The sequence below is a fragment of the Sparassis crispa genome (assembly GCF_003851025.1).
Source record: "Sparassis crispa DNA, contig_000008F, whole genome shotgun sequence".
NCBI classification, from domain to species: domain Eukaryota; kingdom Fungi; phylum Basidiomycota; class Agaricomycetes; order Polyporales; family Sparassidaceae; genus Sparassis; species Sparassis crispa.
Window position 1 is genome coordinate 470,940 of NW_020939755.1, and position 16,763 is coordinate 487,702.

Here is a 16,763-nt window from a genome sequence, read left to right on the forward strand (position 1 = left end):
AGACACCACAGGTCTCAGTCACGTATGCAATAATGCGGTCATCGCAATTGAGTGTATGCAAATGCGGGCCATGGGGCATATCATATTTGCCAGTGCGTAGCATAACAGAATGCCAGAGATACAGAAGGAATGATACAATTAAATGGTAGAGGGGTAAAGCATCTAAGGAGGGTAGTACTGAGTCAGCTTCGAGAAACGACAGCTAGTTACGCACCACTCGGACGCTGGCACCGAACGCATGTGGTGGCAGGTTGGACCTGAACTTCGACTTTACAACGCCGTTGTTGCCGTGAGGACGGGTCACGCGGCTGTGGATAGATAGTCAGACTAAGTGATATTCCACGCCTACTTCACATAGACGTACCCCCAGATTACCCGCACTTTCGAGCCCTGAATCTCTCGCTTTGCCCGGTAGACATATGCAACACGCTGCAGGCGCATCCCATCTCTTAGCAGTCTGCAAAAACGAGGGTCAACCGTCAGCACGTACCTTGCCGAGATAGAACTGCGCATCCTCCTTGGTCGCGACACCTTCGATCTGGAGGAGGGAGGTGTTGGGGCGAGTGTTGCGCTTTGCGCGCTTGTGACCGAGGACACGGCCCTTGCTGTAGAGTCTAGCACAGCATAGAAGGGAGGATGAGTGAAGCTGTTCCAAGATGAGAGGGTTGATAAAGAGAAGGTCTAGCTGAGCCGACATCACTTCATCCAAACCGCTAGAGGTCAATCCATCCCATTCCCCACGTCCCAACGCCAGCCTATCTCCAATGGCAACCCAAAATACCTGTGACAACGTCAATGAACATGTATCTCACCTTGTTGAGCCCATTTTTGTCGTAAAGCTGTCCAGTGTCGAGTGCCTTGGAAGTTTACCGCCACAATTTGTGTTGACCCTAGTGTGAAGTTGCCTGATTTGGACATCAGGTGACCGTGGGAAGTCCGCACCCTCTTTCCTTTGGGTAATTTCTGTGCTTCGGTTCTACAACCATCGATGCAGTCGTACTTAGGGCTGCACTCGACTGCTGTCTCTGTCGACGGATTCGAGTAACGGAGCGATGGGAGAACCACCTTTTCCCTGGATTATCTGTCATTCTGATAGTCTTCCGGCTTGATGCATCTGTATCTGCGGAAGCCGTCCTCTTGGGAATATATTCACAAAGTCTCGTGTCATGTTGTTCTTGCCTAGCGTACTGTGAGCTGAATGTAAATGCTGTGAGTTATTACTGATCATATTTCACTTGGTCGCATGTCTATGCGCCTGTCGTTCATCGAAGTACGTGCTGCTCTCAGTGGTCTGAGATATCGTGTGTCATTCGGCTGAGAAAAAACTGCCGCTATGTTTAGAAACCAGATCATTTGGTGCACTTTCGATTCCCAGAATGCTGAGGCAGTCACCGGATCCACAATACTGCATGCCACCAAGTCTTAAACGGCGACATCCTGATCGGCTGTCCCGCGGGTTTTCTTGTGCTCTACCTCTGGCACCTGGCTTCTCTCGACATTGTAGGCCGGACTTCGACAAAGCTGTCTGGTCCAAGAACTCCCACCCTAAAAAGACCCCCGGAGCTGTCGAGCACTCCCTGAGAGGTGCTCCCCGTGTGCTCACTGCTCGGCGTTTTTGAGAGTGTTCTCTCACCATTGCGGGTCCCTCGTCCTCCGATCTGTCACGTTCAAACTCGAGAGACAGGACTTTGAGCTCGGTGAACTGGTACAGTATCTCCGACCACGCTCCCCAGCGCATATTGTGTTCCAATCCGGCGAGAACGCTACGCACGTCGCCGCTATCCACTACCGCGGAATACGGTGCCTGACAATCTATGTGAAGGTGGAACAGCGTTGCTGTCGACAACCTGTTACAGACCGTATCGTGTGGTGCACGTGTGCTTCTCTTCGGAGAATAAAGAAGATACAGAGTGTCATATTAGCTTCAAATTCTCGGTGAGGAGAGCCATAGTTGATGTGTTGTGCAAATAATGCAATACGATTTATGAGTATTCCCTCCTTGCGACATGCTGCATATTTACTGTCTACAAATACAAGTGAGATACATCATTTACGTCTGATTCATGTTCTGCGCTGGGAATGGTTTGCAATTCCTACATTGATTGCATAGGTAAGTGACAAGATCTGCCTGAAGTCAGGTAAAATGTCCTATTGTATACACGTTAGCAGTAGTTGTGATAGAGATGCTATGAGAGCAGGACATCAAATACAATGTGAAACCTTTCGTCAATCAGATATTAACCTTGATTCTCTTAGCAAGAGCAACACGGACAGCATGAACCTGGAAAGGGTTAAGTTCTAGAGTTTCTCTCAAGAATGCATTTTTCTCGCTGTCAGGCATCTCTGCAAGGGCTTGAACACACTCTGCATCCACAACACCGGCTTGAAGAAACATCCGGGTGAGATTTTCGAGGTTTGGGTGAACAGTTCTCAGGAATTCTGTGACATCTTGAGTGGCACCCAGAAGCTTGGTGCCGGTGTTCTGTGAATTGTCCATTATAAAGTTGGATACTAAGTTAGAGTTGGTGCCCTGAAGAGTGGAACAGATCAAAATCACTGCATGGGCATTTGCAAAATTCACAAACAGATTGATGAGTTTGAGTGCCGCTGACAGGTGATTGTATTTGATTGCCATTTGTTGTTACAGGACTCACTGCCAACTAATCAGAGGAGTCAGAATCTATGAGATAACCCAACAACATAACCATTGGACAAATAGCACTAACACCAGAGTGATTATTCTTGTCCACTCTTCCACTTTGAATGCTCTCCAGGCACGAAGAAGTGTTTCGAGTGTGGGTGTAGGGCTGCATCCTGGCTTGGTGACGACTGCGGTGTTTCACCTTCGCACTGATGCGATACTCATATTTCGTGCGCTCCAGGCGTGATTGCATGTATGCATTAATGGGCCATGCATCGGCATATTGGGTCACGAATGGAAACAGTTTACAGGCCTGCCAACATAACTTTGTTATTTGGGAAAAGTCAGAATAACCATCAGACTTACCTCATCAAAGAATTGCTGCCAGGCATCTGGATTCTGCTCCCTGTAATTCAACTTCCCATTCAGATATTTTGATGATAAACCCCGAAGTCCAGACTGCATAATCAAGGGAATGACTCGGCAAAATAATGCTAGATATGTAGGAAGACTTACAGTGAACTCGCTGAACTCAGCAGAGCGCTGACCAAAGCCCATAGCGTCAGCCACCGAGGTAAAGCTACCCGGGGCCGGTCGCGCAATGGCATGCTCCAGTATTTGTACCTCTGCTTGGAAAGGTTAATCTGTGAATAGAGTCGGAGTAAAAGAGGTGTTGAGCGCACCGTTCAAGGATGATGTAGCCATGATCTACGAGCTAAGGGGTCAAATTAAAGCAAGACTATGTTCTCAAAGCGAAAAACCTCAGGCTAGGGCTTCGTGGTGGTTAAATCTTCATGAACGCCAGGACCATCTAGGCGATAAATCGGGAAATATGACACGTTGAGAGTGTGCGGATGCAACGAGCTCAACTACTCAGATGACCGTGACCGCGCAATCGCGATCACGTGATCACATGACCTTGAGTCGCGGTTCCAGTTTGTCACGTTTCTGTCACAACGTTGTGAATCCTGATAACTGTCCAACTCGATACAACACCCAGCGAATACGTTCCATTGAATTGCAGGACCTGAGGAAGTTTCAACAACGAGTCGTTGAGTCCCCTTTGTTGCTCTCACACTTGTCTTACCTGATTAAATGAGCGGAATTCAACAAATCAATTCTAGGTTGAATGTCTCGCCTCCCACGGCTATACTCTTCTCCTGACCGGCTTCATCCACCAGCGCCAAGCATGAATTCCACATCACTGAAACGGAAGGCGGTACAGCAGGAGAATGAGCAACCAAGCAAGCTCGCTGCGATTGCAGAGACGGACGCCAATCAGCCACTGCGACCCTCGAAGACAGCAGTCAACAAGCTCGGGAAGGGCCCACCGCCTGCGACAAAACCAAGGGCTCCAGTTTTGAGTACCTCGACGAGGAGGATAGAGCGAGCGACGAGTGCACCACCCAAGTCGACGACAGCCGTGGTGCGACCGACGGTGACCAGACCGACGCGGGTGGCCTCAGCATCACAGCAGGACAAGCGCTTTCAGTCTCTTCAGGACCAGGTATCGTCTATCGAAGCTGCGCGTGCGGCAGATGCTGCTCGTCTTGCCGCCGCCATGGAGAGCGAGCGCACCAAACGCGAAGAGCTGGAGGCCAGCCATCAGGCCCTATATCGACAGCTCGCCGCTGCCAAGTCGCACGAAGACTCGCAGCGGAAGGAGCTTGATATCGCCAGCGATGAGCTCCAGCAGATTCGTAGGCGACACGAGCGGGAGATATCTGAGTTGGAAGAAGACGCGCGTCGACACCAGCGAGAGTTGCGGGACGTCAGGGAGGAGCTGCGTTTGTGTCAGGGAGATCTCGACCGTGAGCGCGAGGTCACGTCAAATCTCAAGTCCACCGTTTCCTTGCAGTCCACAGCTCAGCTTTCTCTCACCGCACAGATCTCGGCACTTCAGGCTGACAACTCTGCGCTGCAGGCAGAACTCCAGCGGCTGTTGGGCGTGAAATCTGACCTCACCTTGCAGATAGAGACGCTGGAGAAGGAAGCGGAGAACCTGAGACGGGAGGGGCGCGAAGGCGAAAGTATGCGGCGGAAGCTCCACAATATGGTGCAGGAGCTGAAGGGCAATATTCGCGTCTTCTGCCGTGTGCGCCCTCTATTACCATCGGATGTCCCACCAGTAGATCTTTGCAGGTCGGTTTCGTCCTCCGCAGGAAGCCCCTCTAGCACCCCCAGCCCCGATCCAGAGGATGAGGCCAAACGAAGAGAGGAATGTATGGCACGTATCGAGTATCCTGACAAGATGGATCATAAGGAAATCATGCTCAGTTCGTCGAGCGAAAGCGCGACTGGCCAGGAACGCAAGGATGAGTGGGGCTTCAGCTTCGATCGGGTGTGTTGCAATTATGTTTCACATGGAACTTTACTCAAGCTCCCATGTCTTCAGGTTTTCGAACCTCATGCGACGCAGGCGGAGGTCTTTGAAGATATCTCTCAGTTGGCTCAAAGTTGCACAGACGGATATAATGTCTGCGTGTTCGCTTATGGTCAGACGGGCTCTGGAAAGTCGTTCACTATGGAAGGCGGCCAGGTGCGTTTAGTACCTTTACGGAGCATCCAATTTACTGATAACATGCCAGACGGAAATCAACACAGGCATGATCCCCCGTGCCGTGGAACAGGTCTTTCAAGTGACAGACGAGCTCAAGACGAAAGGCTGGGAATACAAGATGGAGGGCCAGTTCCTTGAGATTGTGAGACTTCCCAATACCATCGGATGACAGCTAACGTTTGTGAATATAGTACAACGAGACAATAAACGACTTACTTGGGAAGGGTGAATTCGACAAGAAGAAACACGATATTAAGCACGACGCCAAAACGGGCCGTACGACCGTCACCGATGTGAACGTCATTCCTCTCAGCTCACCCGTACAAGTGCGGGCGTTGCTTGCGCGTGCTCAGTCACGGCGCACGGTCGCGGCAACGCTCATGAATGAGCGCTCTTCGCGGTCTCACTCTGTTTTTACTTTGCGCATCTACGGCGAGAACACGCTCACTAGCGAAGTGTGTGAGGGTAGCCTCAACCTCGTCGACCTTGCTGGTAGTGAGCGACTGGAGAAGAGTGGTGCGGCCGAGAACAAGGATCGCCTAAAGGAAACACAGAACATCAACCGCAGCCTGAGTGCCCTGGGTGATGTGATTGCCGCGCTTGGAGAGAAGGGGGATGGCAAGAGCGACAAGCATATTCCATACAGGAACTCCAAGGTACTTTCTTACATCCTTTGCCCTCCAGGACGATGCTTATCACTTCTTGTACAGCTGACATATTTGTTGCAAAATTCTCTGAGTGGCAATTCGAAGACTTTGGTGAGCCTCTTCTCTTTGCAATAGTAACGATGTTAAGCTTCTCGTAGATGGTCTTGAATCTGTCCCCTTTGGCGAGCCACCTGAATGAATCATTATGCTCTCTGCGTTTTGCAACGAAGGTGAGGACTACCGTTACTAGATCGGTTTACTACAATTACAAACGCGCGAATTAGGTCAACAATACAACTATAGGAACAGCGAAGAAGCAAAGCAAAACCGCGAACTCATGAGCGGTGCGCTGCCCATCTGGTCGTTCGTCTTCCACCATTTCGTTGGCTTCGTCATTTTCCGTACGAAGATGTAGAGCAGTATTGTCACAACCTATAGTTTGCCGCCGTTAAATATTGATACTAATACAGCAAACCAGTTGGGGGTAAAAATAGTCTTGACAGCTATGAGTCCATCCCTGTTGCGTTCTTAAAAAGATCCTTCGCCGCAGTTTCTCGCAAGCAGTCTCTCTTGTGTTCGCTCGCCCACTTGAAATAGTTGCACCGGTACCGAGGATCAACTTCATCTCGCAGACGCTCCAATTTGCCCCTGTCATATCCAGGACCGACGGGGCTATGCAAAGGCTACTGATAAGAGCAGAGCGGACGCAGCGGACGATACGGTTGACGCACCGAGAGCACAAGTAGAAAGTCTTGCCTTTATTCGGCCCCTGCTTGTTGACAGTATAGAGCTTTGTTGGCTCACCGTGCACGCTGCAGTTTGGTGGCTGCACCGGTGCGAAGAGGGACGACCATGCGGACTTGCTCTGACTCTGAGAGGACGACGCTTCGCTTTGGGAAAGAAGAACTCCCTCAGAAGCGGACAGCTCGCATGCTAGTTGATAATCAGCTTCAAGCTGACTAAGGGTATCATCCCCGTTCGACGCTGCAATGGAAGCTGTGGTGGAAGATGGGTCATCATCGTCGAGGTTAATCACCTCCCTCGAGTGTGACTTTGCCACTGGTGGCTTCTTGAAGAAACTCCCAAGTTTGGCTTGTCCTGACTCGTTTTTCCGCTTCTTCGCTGGTGCTGAGGAAGATGCCTTCTCAGACGACTTCCGTTTAGAAATCGCTGCTTGTGAAGACAGCAACTCAGCAGGCTTGAGCGACTTCAAGCTACGGGATGAACCTGAGGGAGGGTGCTCGGCCTCCACGGCATCGACAACTAGTTCCTGCAGGGTGAGTTTCGGGGGTGTCGAAGACGGCGATTTTCCTTCGGCTTTCTGGGGTTCATCTCTGCCTTGCTTCCCAAAGAAGGCGGAGATTACAGTCTGCCTGCTGGAGAACTCCTCCCAAAACATGGCTGCTAACCGAGGAGGGTTGTGCCGGATAGTGTCCTGACGCATCGCGTCGCGCAGGGTAACAGTGGCTCCCGACGCGAGGACTAGCTCATCTCGAAGGTCAATATATATTGGACAGTGATCTGACCCTTTCAGCGATGGTTGTATGTCTCCGAGTGCGATCCATGGAAGTAGACCACGTGTCACAAGGATATAGTCGACTCGCGTCCCATAGTTGGTCTCTCGAGCAGAAAGTTTAGTATTCCAACCTGTCAAGAGGAGTGGGAACACGAATAGCTGAGTTTGCTTAGGAACACACATGTATAGAGCCCCTTCCTGTCTGGCCAGAATGACCGGACAATATCAATCATCGGTCCATTGGGATCCAGCCAGCTGTGAAACCAAGTACGAGCTGGGTGATCCCAAAACGTCTTCAAATTGCTCGGTAGGTGGCCGTCACAGTGGTCTAACGGTGTAGCGCAAACATTCATGTCCCCGACGACAATGACTTCTCGATGCTCCTCTTCGATTAACTTTCGGACACGTTCCTGGAGCATGAGATGGTAGTTCATCTTGAAGGATAGACGTGCATCGGACGTCTCATTGGGACAGTAGACGTTGATCAACACGAAAAGTCCGAAATCGAGAACAAGACCGCGTCCCTCCGCGTCCAGTGCATCGAAGCTGGAAGGGACATTGCCTTGCTCGTCCGGAAACGCCTCGATCTGGTGCGCCATAGGGTACGCGGGGGAGACGCGTTCGTCGACGGATAATGGCGGCTTCGCCTGCAGCTTCCCCGAGAGACCTTCTTCAGCCTTCAGTGGGACGACTTTACGAGAATCAGTATACACAGCCACTCCACTGTAGCCGCCTTTGCTGGCTGGAAACGAGAAGAAAGAGTGATATGGGCCAGGAATGGCCATATCGCGTTGCAAGGCAATACGAGATGTTTTCATCTCTGCATGACGTGTAAACCACAATTTGAACTGTAACAGTAGCTCCTGCAGACCTTGGAAGCATATAATGTCTGCTTGTAGCTCGTCAAGGATACCTTCGCATGACTTGAACGTATTCCAGCTGTGATCGGTGTTTGACCAGCGGCAATGCGGGTGGGTTGTGGCACTCACGGATGGTATTGCGGTAGCGTACGGATTCCATTCTACAAATTCCGCATCTATAAGTGTATATTCAGACCAACGTTGAGCCACAAGCTCACAATATTCCACGACAAGATGCGCATGTGCGGACAAGTTGTTTTGGAGCCGTTCAAGCAGAGAGATCAAGTAAGTCAATGATTAAGTGCTGCTAACTGCGATGACTCTATAGCAGTGTTTATGGCCACGTTCCGTTGAACCGCAGACTAAAAGCATAAGTTCCTAACATCGGGCCCGCGTTGGTTCGGAACCAATATCCACGGCGTTTTGGCGGTGAATTACGTCAGATTGCTCTCCTTTTTGCGGAAAACTCCGATTCCGTCTTTCCGACTTTTACGGCTTCCCTACTCCCTGTCCGACATGGGCCGTCTGCGTCGTTCTCGCACTCACCATGCTCAGCGAGACGTTCGTAGGGCTTCGAGAACCCGAGTTCGTCCTGGATTAGCCTTCACTGGTACATAATGCTCAGTTCTTTCCTCAGGCTCGTACGAGAGACTTGGATCAGATTCAGCTGATTGATTTGGATCCCAAAGTGCGCCCTTCGCTTTTTGCGACTGTGTTTTAAGAGTCTGAACGCTGTCCCGATGTAGAACCGTGCCGCTCTGGAGACTCAGCCTCTGGACTTTGAGAGGCCTGGATTAGCGCAGCATTACTGCGTCGAATGTGCCAAGTGAGGAGCTCCCTTCAACTGTTTGGACGAGAAATATGTGGATTGACGTGCATCTCGCTAGATACTATGAAACCGATGCTGCATTGCGATCACATTGGAGGAGCAAGGTACACAAGCGACGGTGTAAGGCTCTGAAGGAGCCTGCCTACACGATTGAGGAATCGGAGCGCGCTGCGGGTCTGGGAAGAGAAGAAAGGCCAGTGCCACAGCTTACGGATCAGGTAGCTGGATAAAGAGGCAGTCTTACGATGTGCATATGTTGTGTGTGCTATGGTGTGTAAGTTATTGATTTCTCGTTTATTTTGATATTCGCGTGCAATATTCATGGACTAGGACGGTAGATGGTCATGTCATTGCAGGGAATATACACTGTTCCCGCGGCTTGACGCCCGCGGAATACGTCCATGAGGAAATGTTACATTACCTTCATACTTTTTCATGCAGATATCCTATTTTACTTGCTGGTAGCAGACAACTATCGGAACGCCGAGTACGGGTATGCTTCTCCACAGTCTTGTCACATTCGATGGGGCCCCAATGCTGTAGGGGATACAGTATTGCCAAGCTTACCTGAGATCAAACGAATGTCAATCTTTCTCCAACTGTGGCTTTCTGCTGCGTGGAGGAATTTCTGCACTAGCAACAAATACTATTGCCGAGCGATGATGAGAATTGAATCTCCTGCATCATTCAGTACACGCGTCGCGTTCTCATGACAGGTTGCTGCTCGGTATGTATGCCATGTTTTCATTACTCGCCGCATTGCTTATCTCGCAAAGGGACAGGCACTTGGGCCGGCGAGGTTGAACTTACTCCCCTGCCTTTTCGAGACGGGTGTTCAAGACGTCCTTACGTAACGGCAGTCTGTTGGATGAGCGAATCGTCGCCTGTTATCTTGTCAAAGTCGTCGTGGCCCTATCTCCCGCCAATCGTATGCGAAGTGGGGTAGAGCGAGGTGCGTATTGATCGAACTCCTAAGGGTGTCGATTGACATGGAGCTAGGAGGCCGTCCTTGAGGTCATCGCCACATACATATTCCGAGAATTCAACCATTCGGCACACTTGCCGTTTCCCTTTCTTTGTCATGGTTCCGACCGTAGATCTCGTACTAGTCTTCCGCTCGTCCTCCGGAAAGGTGCTGTCGAGACCTCATGCTCGGGAGAATGCTCGTCAGGCAGAGCGGCAGTATACACTGCTTCTGCATGTGCTGAAGAAGGGCGGTTTGCGTGCGGTAGGCAAGTGTGGAGAGCGTGAGGGGCAACTCTTGGTGTTGGTTTCATGTCCGTTGGAGACGGTTGCGCGCCTATCTCAGCGAGAGCTGTAAGTTCCTACTTTACATCTCCTGCTTGGTGCTCAGACGGTCGTAACAGACATTCTGATTTTGTCTCTGGTCTTCCTATGGCGAACCCTTCCGCCGTATTTGATGTGCAGACGAAGCAACTAACCCCGGCTAACCATCTACGTCTCATACACACGTACGTCACGTCCACCATCGCTGAGGGCGGCCTTGGGGTTGTTCCTGGTTCCAAAGAATGGGATCGCGTCGAGTCCGTGATGGCTTTGCACGATCACGCGTTCAATGATGCGTGGATTCGGTCATGGACGACTCGCGGTCAGTTGCTCAGCCCAAAGTTCGATGCCATCAGAGACCAGGTACGTTATCCGCACTTGCCCCATGGTCTTGCTGATCCAGTCGTCAGTTCGGCGAAGCTATTGCCCTATATTTCCATTTCCTCTACCACTACACGAATTTTTTGCTTTTCATCTCTGCTGCCGGAGTGTATTATTACTTCTGGGGTGTGCCATATTCTCCCGTGTATTCCTCCATACTCCTGCTCTGGTCCATCACGTTCGTGGAGTCCTGGCGTATCAAGCAACGCGTGTTGTCCGTTAGGTGGGGTACGAACGGCTCGTTCCGTGTGGAGAAGAGGAGAGCACAAGCTGTTCCAAAGCGGTGGTGGCAGAAAGACTTCAAGATGCTTGCCAGCATGCCGGTGATCTTTCTGTTTGCGGCCGTCCTCGGAGTTCTACTCACGGTCGTTTTCGTTTTCGAAGCATTTGTGACACAGCTATACACTGGGCCGGGCCACCGCTATATCGTACGTTTGCACATGCGTTCGTGTAGTCTCTATGCTGATGGGCCTTCAGTCGTTCGCACCCACCATCCTGGTTTCTGTGCTTGTACCCAGGTTTCTCAAGATTTACCACGGGTACGCAGTCGCGATGACGAACTGGGAGAACCACGCACACCAGTCTACGCACGATGCGTCGCTGACTGTGAAGACGTTTTCGCTTACCGCCGTAGCAGAATACCTCGGTCTTGCGCTCTCCGCGTTCGTGTACGTGCCATTTGGCGAGGACGTGATGATATTTGTCCAGAATATTCTGGAGAAAAACACGAGTCTCTACGATGCGGTTGGGACCGTTGTCTCTCTATTCTCCCCGAACGTTACTACCTACAGGTCTGGCCGTGGGACTAGCAAAGCATCTGTAAGAAGCACTACGACTCCCGGTATCCGCACCCAAGGGAAGGGCATGTGGGAGATGGACATTATGAACGCGCGGAACAAGTTGAGCCCGACGAGGCTGCAGGACCAGATGTTCGCGTCCACAGTGACCAACCAGGTGGTTGACACGTTCTTCGAGATAGGGCTTCCGTATGTGATGCGCGCCGTTAATTCGTTGCGCAGTGGGAAGGGCCTCTCGTTGGCGGCCGGCAGTGCTGGTGCAAGCAGTGTTGTTAAGAAAAAGCGTGTGATGTTCGAGGATCAAGCGGGTGAGAAGGACTTGGCGAAGGATGCGAATGGGAAGGAGGAGCGAGAGTTCATGGAGAGGGTGCGCAGGGAGGTTGCACTGCCGGATTATGACGTCTTCGAGGACTATCGAGAGATGGTCTCGCAGTTCGGATACGTTGCGTTGTGGTCGACGATCTGGCCACTGGCACCAGGTGAATACTACATCCGCTGTGCTATTCCACTATTTCCTGCGACTTTGCATGTCTGACATCGTGCTTTATGCCAGTGATGTCATTGTTGAATAATTGGTTCGAGATGCGTTCTGACGCATTCAAAATCGCTGTACACACGCGACGGCCATTACCTTCACGCACGGATACCATCGGGCCGTGGCTGGACTCGCTGACATTCCTCTCATGGCTCGCTACGCTGACCAACTCAGCACTGGTCTACCTTTTCCGACCCAGCGACCACTGCAAGCCGCTAAAGACATCCCTCGAACGGAATAACCACCATCTCAGCCAACCGACTTCATCTTCGCGTCAGCTTTTACTCTCGGCGCTGCTCATCGCGTTGGCCGCGTCGCACGGTTACATCATTGTACGTGTACTCATCCGTCATGTGCTGGAGCGCGTGCTGTGGCGAGGCAGCGAAGAGCAGAGCGAGAGAGAGAGAGTCGAGACGCTCGTGAAGGAGCACTATCTCAAGAGCCTTGGCGTCGCGGACGTGGTGAGCGTGGAGGGGAATGAGACCACCGATACTGATTTGCAGGGTGATCTGGAAGCTTTTTGGATGTATGACGAGGGCTTGGACGAGCTAACGAGAGAAACCAAGGAGTCATAATGATTTTCATCCTTCTTCCCGCCCAGATACCGACGAGTGTACAGCACTCACATGTAGCGATACTTATGGATTATTCCAAGTTACTTCCTGTTCACTGCCTGAAGTTGTTCCCGTCGATTATTGCCTGTGCCTGCATTTCGTTCCGAGCTCCGAAGGTATAATGGACCCAATTATGCGGTAAATGAAATTGGGACGTAAACATGAAGAGTCTTCCTTCCGGGGCCGACTTTGCCTTGACCATCCGGCGGTTGGCATGGGAACAGAGGGCCGAAAAGGTGCCAAACGGCTGAGGAAAATGAAAAAGGCACGTGGAATGAATCGAATTTTTGTCGGAGCGACCGAGACGAGTCGGATGAGCTTTGCTCAGTCTCCCCGTGCCACCGTCTTGACTTCCTCCGCTCGTCCTTCCTTACCGCGCCTCTGCTCCTTTCCTTGGGTATCCCATCTGGTACCGTCCTTCTGTCGTTCTACGTGCTTATCAAGGGGTCTGCGCACACAACGCTCTTTCCAGCTCGCTAAGTATCTCCGCACCAACCCTGCTATCACCATACCTACCTACACGTGCCGTTACGACATTCTACGCGCTTTGGACTCCCTGGACCATTCCCCACCAAGACTTGGACGTATACATAAGCTCATTCTAGATTATGTAGGTTTTACTGGCTTTCCGCTGTGACTAACCACTCAATGTTCTCTCTCTGGTTGCTCTAGGGGTTGTTAGCTCTGCCGGACTTGCTTACGCCTGTTCAAAGCTTTCAACGTTCTGACACCGTAAAAACCAAGTAAGAGCTCGTTTGGCCTGATTTCATCTCATTCCAAAATTAATGTTTTGATTAAAGAGGTCGAGTCCCTTAAGGCATTATCCACATCTCAAATGCACACCCTCGTTCAACCTGTATCGGGCAGAGAAACTCAGGTCGATTCCGGTGGCCCTTCCTTAAACCAGTACCGAGATCGAAAGCTCCCTGATATACCACAAGCTGATAAGCTCAACGCGACTAATTCTTTTCATCCACCTCAACCCGCCGGCTCGTCGGTCACGAGGGGTCAGATATTAAACCCATATAGCCCTTCACAGCAGCACACTTCTAATCGTGCAATGGACCTCACGCACCCTCATTCGCACTCTGACTTTGCAGTGCGCGACTCTAACACATCTTTACAAGACAGGCGGAAGCCTGACCCTATGCCCCCTGCCGCATCGTCAACTATGTCGTCCATGTTCTCACCGTCATCCAGCACGAGCTTGTCTAATCCTAATACCGGTGCAGGGGTTAGGCCTGGGCTACGGCAGCGTGACTTGTCACCGCATCGCAAACTGCAGAGTGATGACCTGTCCGCAGGCTTTGCTTACAGTCTGAGTTCCGGCGCGTCGTATTATTCACCGCTCACTCTCCCTGCGTCGCTGGGAATATCGTCCTCGGGTTCGCGCAATTCATCTAATGGGAGCGTTGATCGTGATCATGGTGGTCACTTGGATCTCAAGCGCCTGCTCAGCAGGCCCGCACTCCATAAGGCGTCGGGCTCGTCTGCGGTCTCCCTTCCTTCCGACTCCGAGGTGTCAGGTTCGTCGTATATACACTCGCATTTGGGAGCGGATACAGTCACACGACTAGCAATGTACAATATTACTGGCACAAGCTCTCGTGAGGAGCAGAACCTGCAGGTAGGACCGTCAGGCTCCAGGTCATCATCAGGCCACCGGTCTGGCTCTAGAGATGTGTCCCCTGCAGCACAAGATGCAGAACGAGAGCGCGCTCTGAGCCCCAGACCCTCCCGTAACGTCCTGAGACGTAAACCGAGCGCACGCTCGAATCCGACCGTTGCGCCCCCGCCAAGTCGCGATGGACAGCCTCGCAGCGCTGGCACTCTACCCCACTCCACATCGGGGAAACAGAGATTGCGCTCCGCTGATAGTGCCCATGGTGCGCCCTACCGGTCAGCTAGCGCACCGAGGCAGGCGGCTTCTGCGACCAGCGCCAGTACCCGCCAGAAGGAACCTCCAATACCTGTAGGACTGACTCCTGCTGGGAGGGTTGCTCATGCGTACAAGCAGCAGGAGCAGCGTCGCGAAGAGCTTGCGGAGACGTCAAGCTATGAAGATCTTATACGCCGGCAGGGTGTGTCCGTGCACGGCAGTAGCAGTCGGACAGACCAACCCCCAGAGGACCTGGACGAGTTGAAGGAGGAGAGCAATGGCCCCTACTATACCGTATTCGGTGGCATCTCCGAGCATAGGCCAGCGACCGCCGATTCTCAGGGCGACACGTGGATTTTCAACCCATACATGTCGATGGAGGAGCACAGGAGCAAGACCCACCCTATACCTGGCATGCGCAAGAGTCTATCGAGAAAGGTGTCTGGCAGGCTCAAGAAGGTTGCAGACATCGTGAAGCGAGACCGGGATATATCTCCTTCTAGGGTGATCCACGAGGACCAGGCCCGTGGGCGTGACGCGGACGCTTGGCGACCATACGATGGGCAACCACAGAAAAGACGATCAGACAGCATACCGAAGTCACCGCGGACACCGGTGAGGATGTCCATGGATGACTACGTTGACGTGTCCGGACAGAGTAAACATTCGCGACGTTCAATACCGACGGCGAAGAATGGTGCTCCCGAGACTGCAGCTGAAGAGGGTAGACGATCGGAAGGCGTGGGTTCGTGGGCGGCGAAGTCGGGGAAAGGAAAGGACAGGGACTTTAATGAGGACTCGTCGCCGGGTGGCAAGTGGTGGAAACTTGTGAAACGCCTCAGCACAGGTGGGCTGCGCGATAAGTACCGTCAGCGCGACTCGTCTCCGCCGCCGGTGCCAGCTCTCCCTCAGGACTTTCACAAACTGGCATTACCGCGCATGACCTTTGAATTGCCACTTAAATCTACTCCAGGTCAGGATGGTGGTGACGATGGCGTGCTGCTATCGCGCTTCATGCAGTCACGGGCATCATTGTCTGGAGTACAAACTACACCATCACCCTCTCACAGGCATAAGGCCTCACCCCCGTCTCGACCATCCACCGGAAACAAAAGCTCCAGCGCTATAGCCGGTCGTCCAAGCACGACGACGAGGTCGTCGTCTCCTGGGTCTTCCGATATAGCCTCTTCAGGGTTCTTTCATCGAGCTCATTCTACTAGATCCTCGACCTCGTCGTACGGCGAAGAGCTACCGCCTATGCCGAAACCTTATGATTCTCCGTACGGCCAACACATCGTACCTCCCAGCGAACTTAACCGCTTGAACGCAGGGCAAGATCGTGCCAAGGCAGACGTGTCCCACAAGCTACGGCAGCCTAATCGCTCTCGTTCTGCACCTGTCAACGATGTGAGAATCGCAAGTTCCGTGGATGACAGTCGGCCTTCTCTACCTTTACCTCCTCGCCGACGACCGCCATCTGCCACATTACAGGAGATGTCACCGTCACCCATTATTCCCTCCTTCCCTTTGTCCTCCCTCTCAGAATTTGGCACGTTGGGTCCGTCTAATCCGCCACCGCGCCCCAAGCGCAGCGACCAACGGAAACCTGCTCGCATTGACGTCATGACTCTGTCCCGGTCCATGCAAGCGGCGAATGTTCCTGCGACACCACGTCCCCACCCCTCGGTTTCCGTCGACCTGAACTTCTCTAACCGGTCGTCAGTGAACCGTTCTAGCTACGCGTCGACTGCGAAACAGGTGCCCCCTTCGCCAGCCTCCTCCGCCTCTCCGTCTAGTGCCACGCGTTCTCCGCTGACATTCCGTGAGATGGAGTCGCCCCGACATGCTTGGACTGAGCAGGAAAAGACCTCGAAATGGGAGGATTTACTCCAGCGCAGCGACCGCGCGGGCGGCACACTGCGTCTGGGCGAGTCGGGCCTTCTGTCGGAGGAGATGAACACTGCACTCTCAGAATATTCGGAGTCTGATCATGACTCATGATTGACAGACTCTATGCTGTAACTTCTTCCTTCTCTGCCTCATGTTTGTGCATACCATTAATGTTGCTTTGTACCTACGTACATTCACACCACCCTTATATAGCTAGTTTAATTAATGATCCTGCTCAGTGGGTCCTATACAATTACGCATTCGATACCCCAGATGTATACATGTTTTCTTCGCTCGTCATTCATGTCTAATACTAATACTCTACTG

At 52.1% G+C, this 16,763-nt stretch overlaps 7 protein-coding genes across 7 annotated transcripts; 4 read left to right on the forward strand and 3 right to left on the reverse strand.

The window, feature by feature from the left end:
- Window positions 1-138: 138 nt before the first annotated feature.
- Window positions 139-826, reverse strand: SCP_0901610 (60S ribosomal protein L33-A; the record flags this gene model as incomplete). Its single annotated transcript, XM_027761394.1, has 5 exons — window positions 139-162; window positions 215-308; window positions 365-429; window positions 491-614; window positions 813-826. The coding sequence occupies 5 exons, from the start codon at window positions 824-826 to the stop codon at window positions 139-141; spliced, it is 321 nt and encodes a 106-aa protein (XP_027617195.1).
- Window positions 827-2,061: 1,235 nt separating this feature from the next.
- On the reverse strand, window positions 2,062-3,346 carry SCP_0901620 (hypothetical protein; the record flags this gene model as incomplete). The annotated part of the gene is made up of 7 exons (XM_027761395.1): window positions 2,062-2,148; window positions 2,243-2,530; window positions 2,586-2,660; window positions 2,727-2,954; window positions 3,008-3,100; window positions 3,158-3,267; window positions 3,325-3,346. 7 exons carry the CDS (start codon window positions 3,344-3,346, stop codon window positions 2,062-2,064), a joined length of 903 nt encoding a protein of 300 aa, XP_027617196.1.
- Window positions 3,347-3,830: 484 nt separating this feature from the next.
- On the forward strand, window positions 3,831-6,189 carry SCP_0901630 (Kinesin-like protein; the record flags this gene model as incomplete). Its single annotated transcript, XM_027761396.1, has 7 exons — window positions 3,831-4,982; window positions 5,037-5,180; window positions 5,230-5,343; window positions 5,393-5,857; window positions 5,912-5,959; window positions 6,007-6,078; window positions 6,133-6,189. The coding sequence occupies 7 exons, from the start codon at window positions 3,831-3,833 to the stop codon at window positions 6,187-6,189; spliced, it is 2,052 nt and encodes a 683-aa protein (XP_027617197.1).
- A 162-nt stretch (window positions 6,190-6,351) lies between these two features.
- Window positions 6,352-8,466, reverse strand: SCP_0901640 (DNA-(apurinic or apyrimidinic site) lyase 2; the record flags this gene model as incomplete). The annotated part of the gene is made up of 6 exons (XM_027761397.1): window positions 6,352-6,520; window positions 6,580-7,495; window positions 7,546-8,184; window positions 8,236-8,303; window positions 8,354-8,385; window positions 8,443-8,466. The coding sequence occupies 6 exons, from the start codon at window positions 8,464-8,466 to the stop codon at window positions 6,352-6,354; spliced, it is 1,848 nt and encodes a 615-aa protein (XP_027617198.1).
- A 274-nt stretch (window positions 8,467-8,740) lies between these two features.
- On the forward strand, window positions 8,741-9,283 carry SCP_0901650 (Zinc finger protein; the record flags this gene model as incomplete). Its single annotated transcript, XM_027761398.1, has 4 exons — window positions 8,741-8,809; window positions 8,862-8,912; window positions 8,971-9,050; window positions 9,112-9,283. The coding sequence occupies 4 exons, from the start codon at window positions 8,741-8,743 to the stop codon at window positions 9,281-9,283; spliced, it is 372 nt and encodes a 123-aa protein (XP_027617199.1).
- An 851-nt stretch (window positions 9,284-10,134) lies between these two features.
- On the forward strand, window positions 10,135-12,628 carry SCP_0901660 (predicted protein; the record flags this gene model as incomplete). The annotated part of the gene is made up of 5 exons (XM_027761399.1): window positions 10,135-10,370; window positions 10,421-10,703; window positions 10,751-11,149; window positions 11,199-11,997; window positions 12,072-12,628. The coding sequence occupies 5 exons, from the start codon at window positions 10,135-10,137 to the stop codon at window positions 12,626-12,628; spliced, it is 2,274 nt and encodes a 757-aa protein (XP_027617200.1).
- Window positions 12,629-13,502: 874 nt separating this feature from the next.
- SCP_0901670 (hypothetical protein) lies at window positions 13,503-16,547 on the forward strand (the record flags this gene model as incomplete). Its single annotated transcript, XM_027761400.1, has 1 exon — window positions 13,503-16,547. One exon carries the CDS (start codon window positions 13,503-13,505, stop codon window positions 16,545-16,547), a length of 3,045 nt encoding a protein of 1,014 aa, XP_027617201.1.
- Window positions 16,548-16,763: the final 216 nt, after the last annotated feature.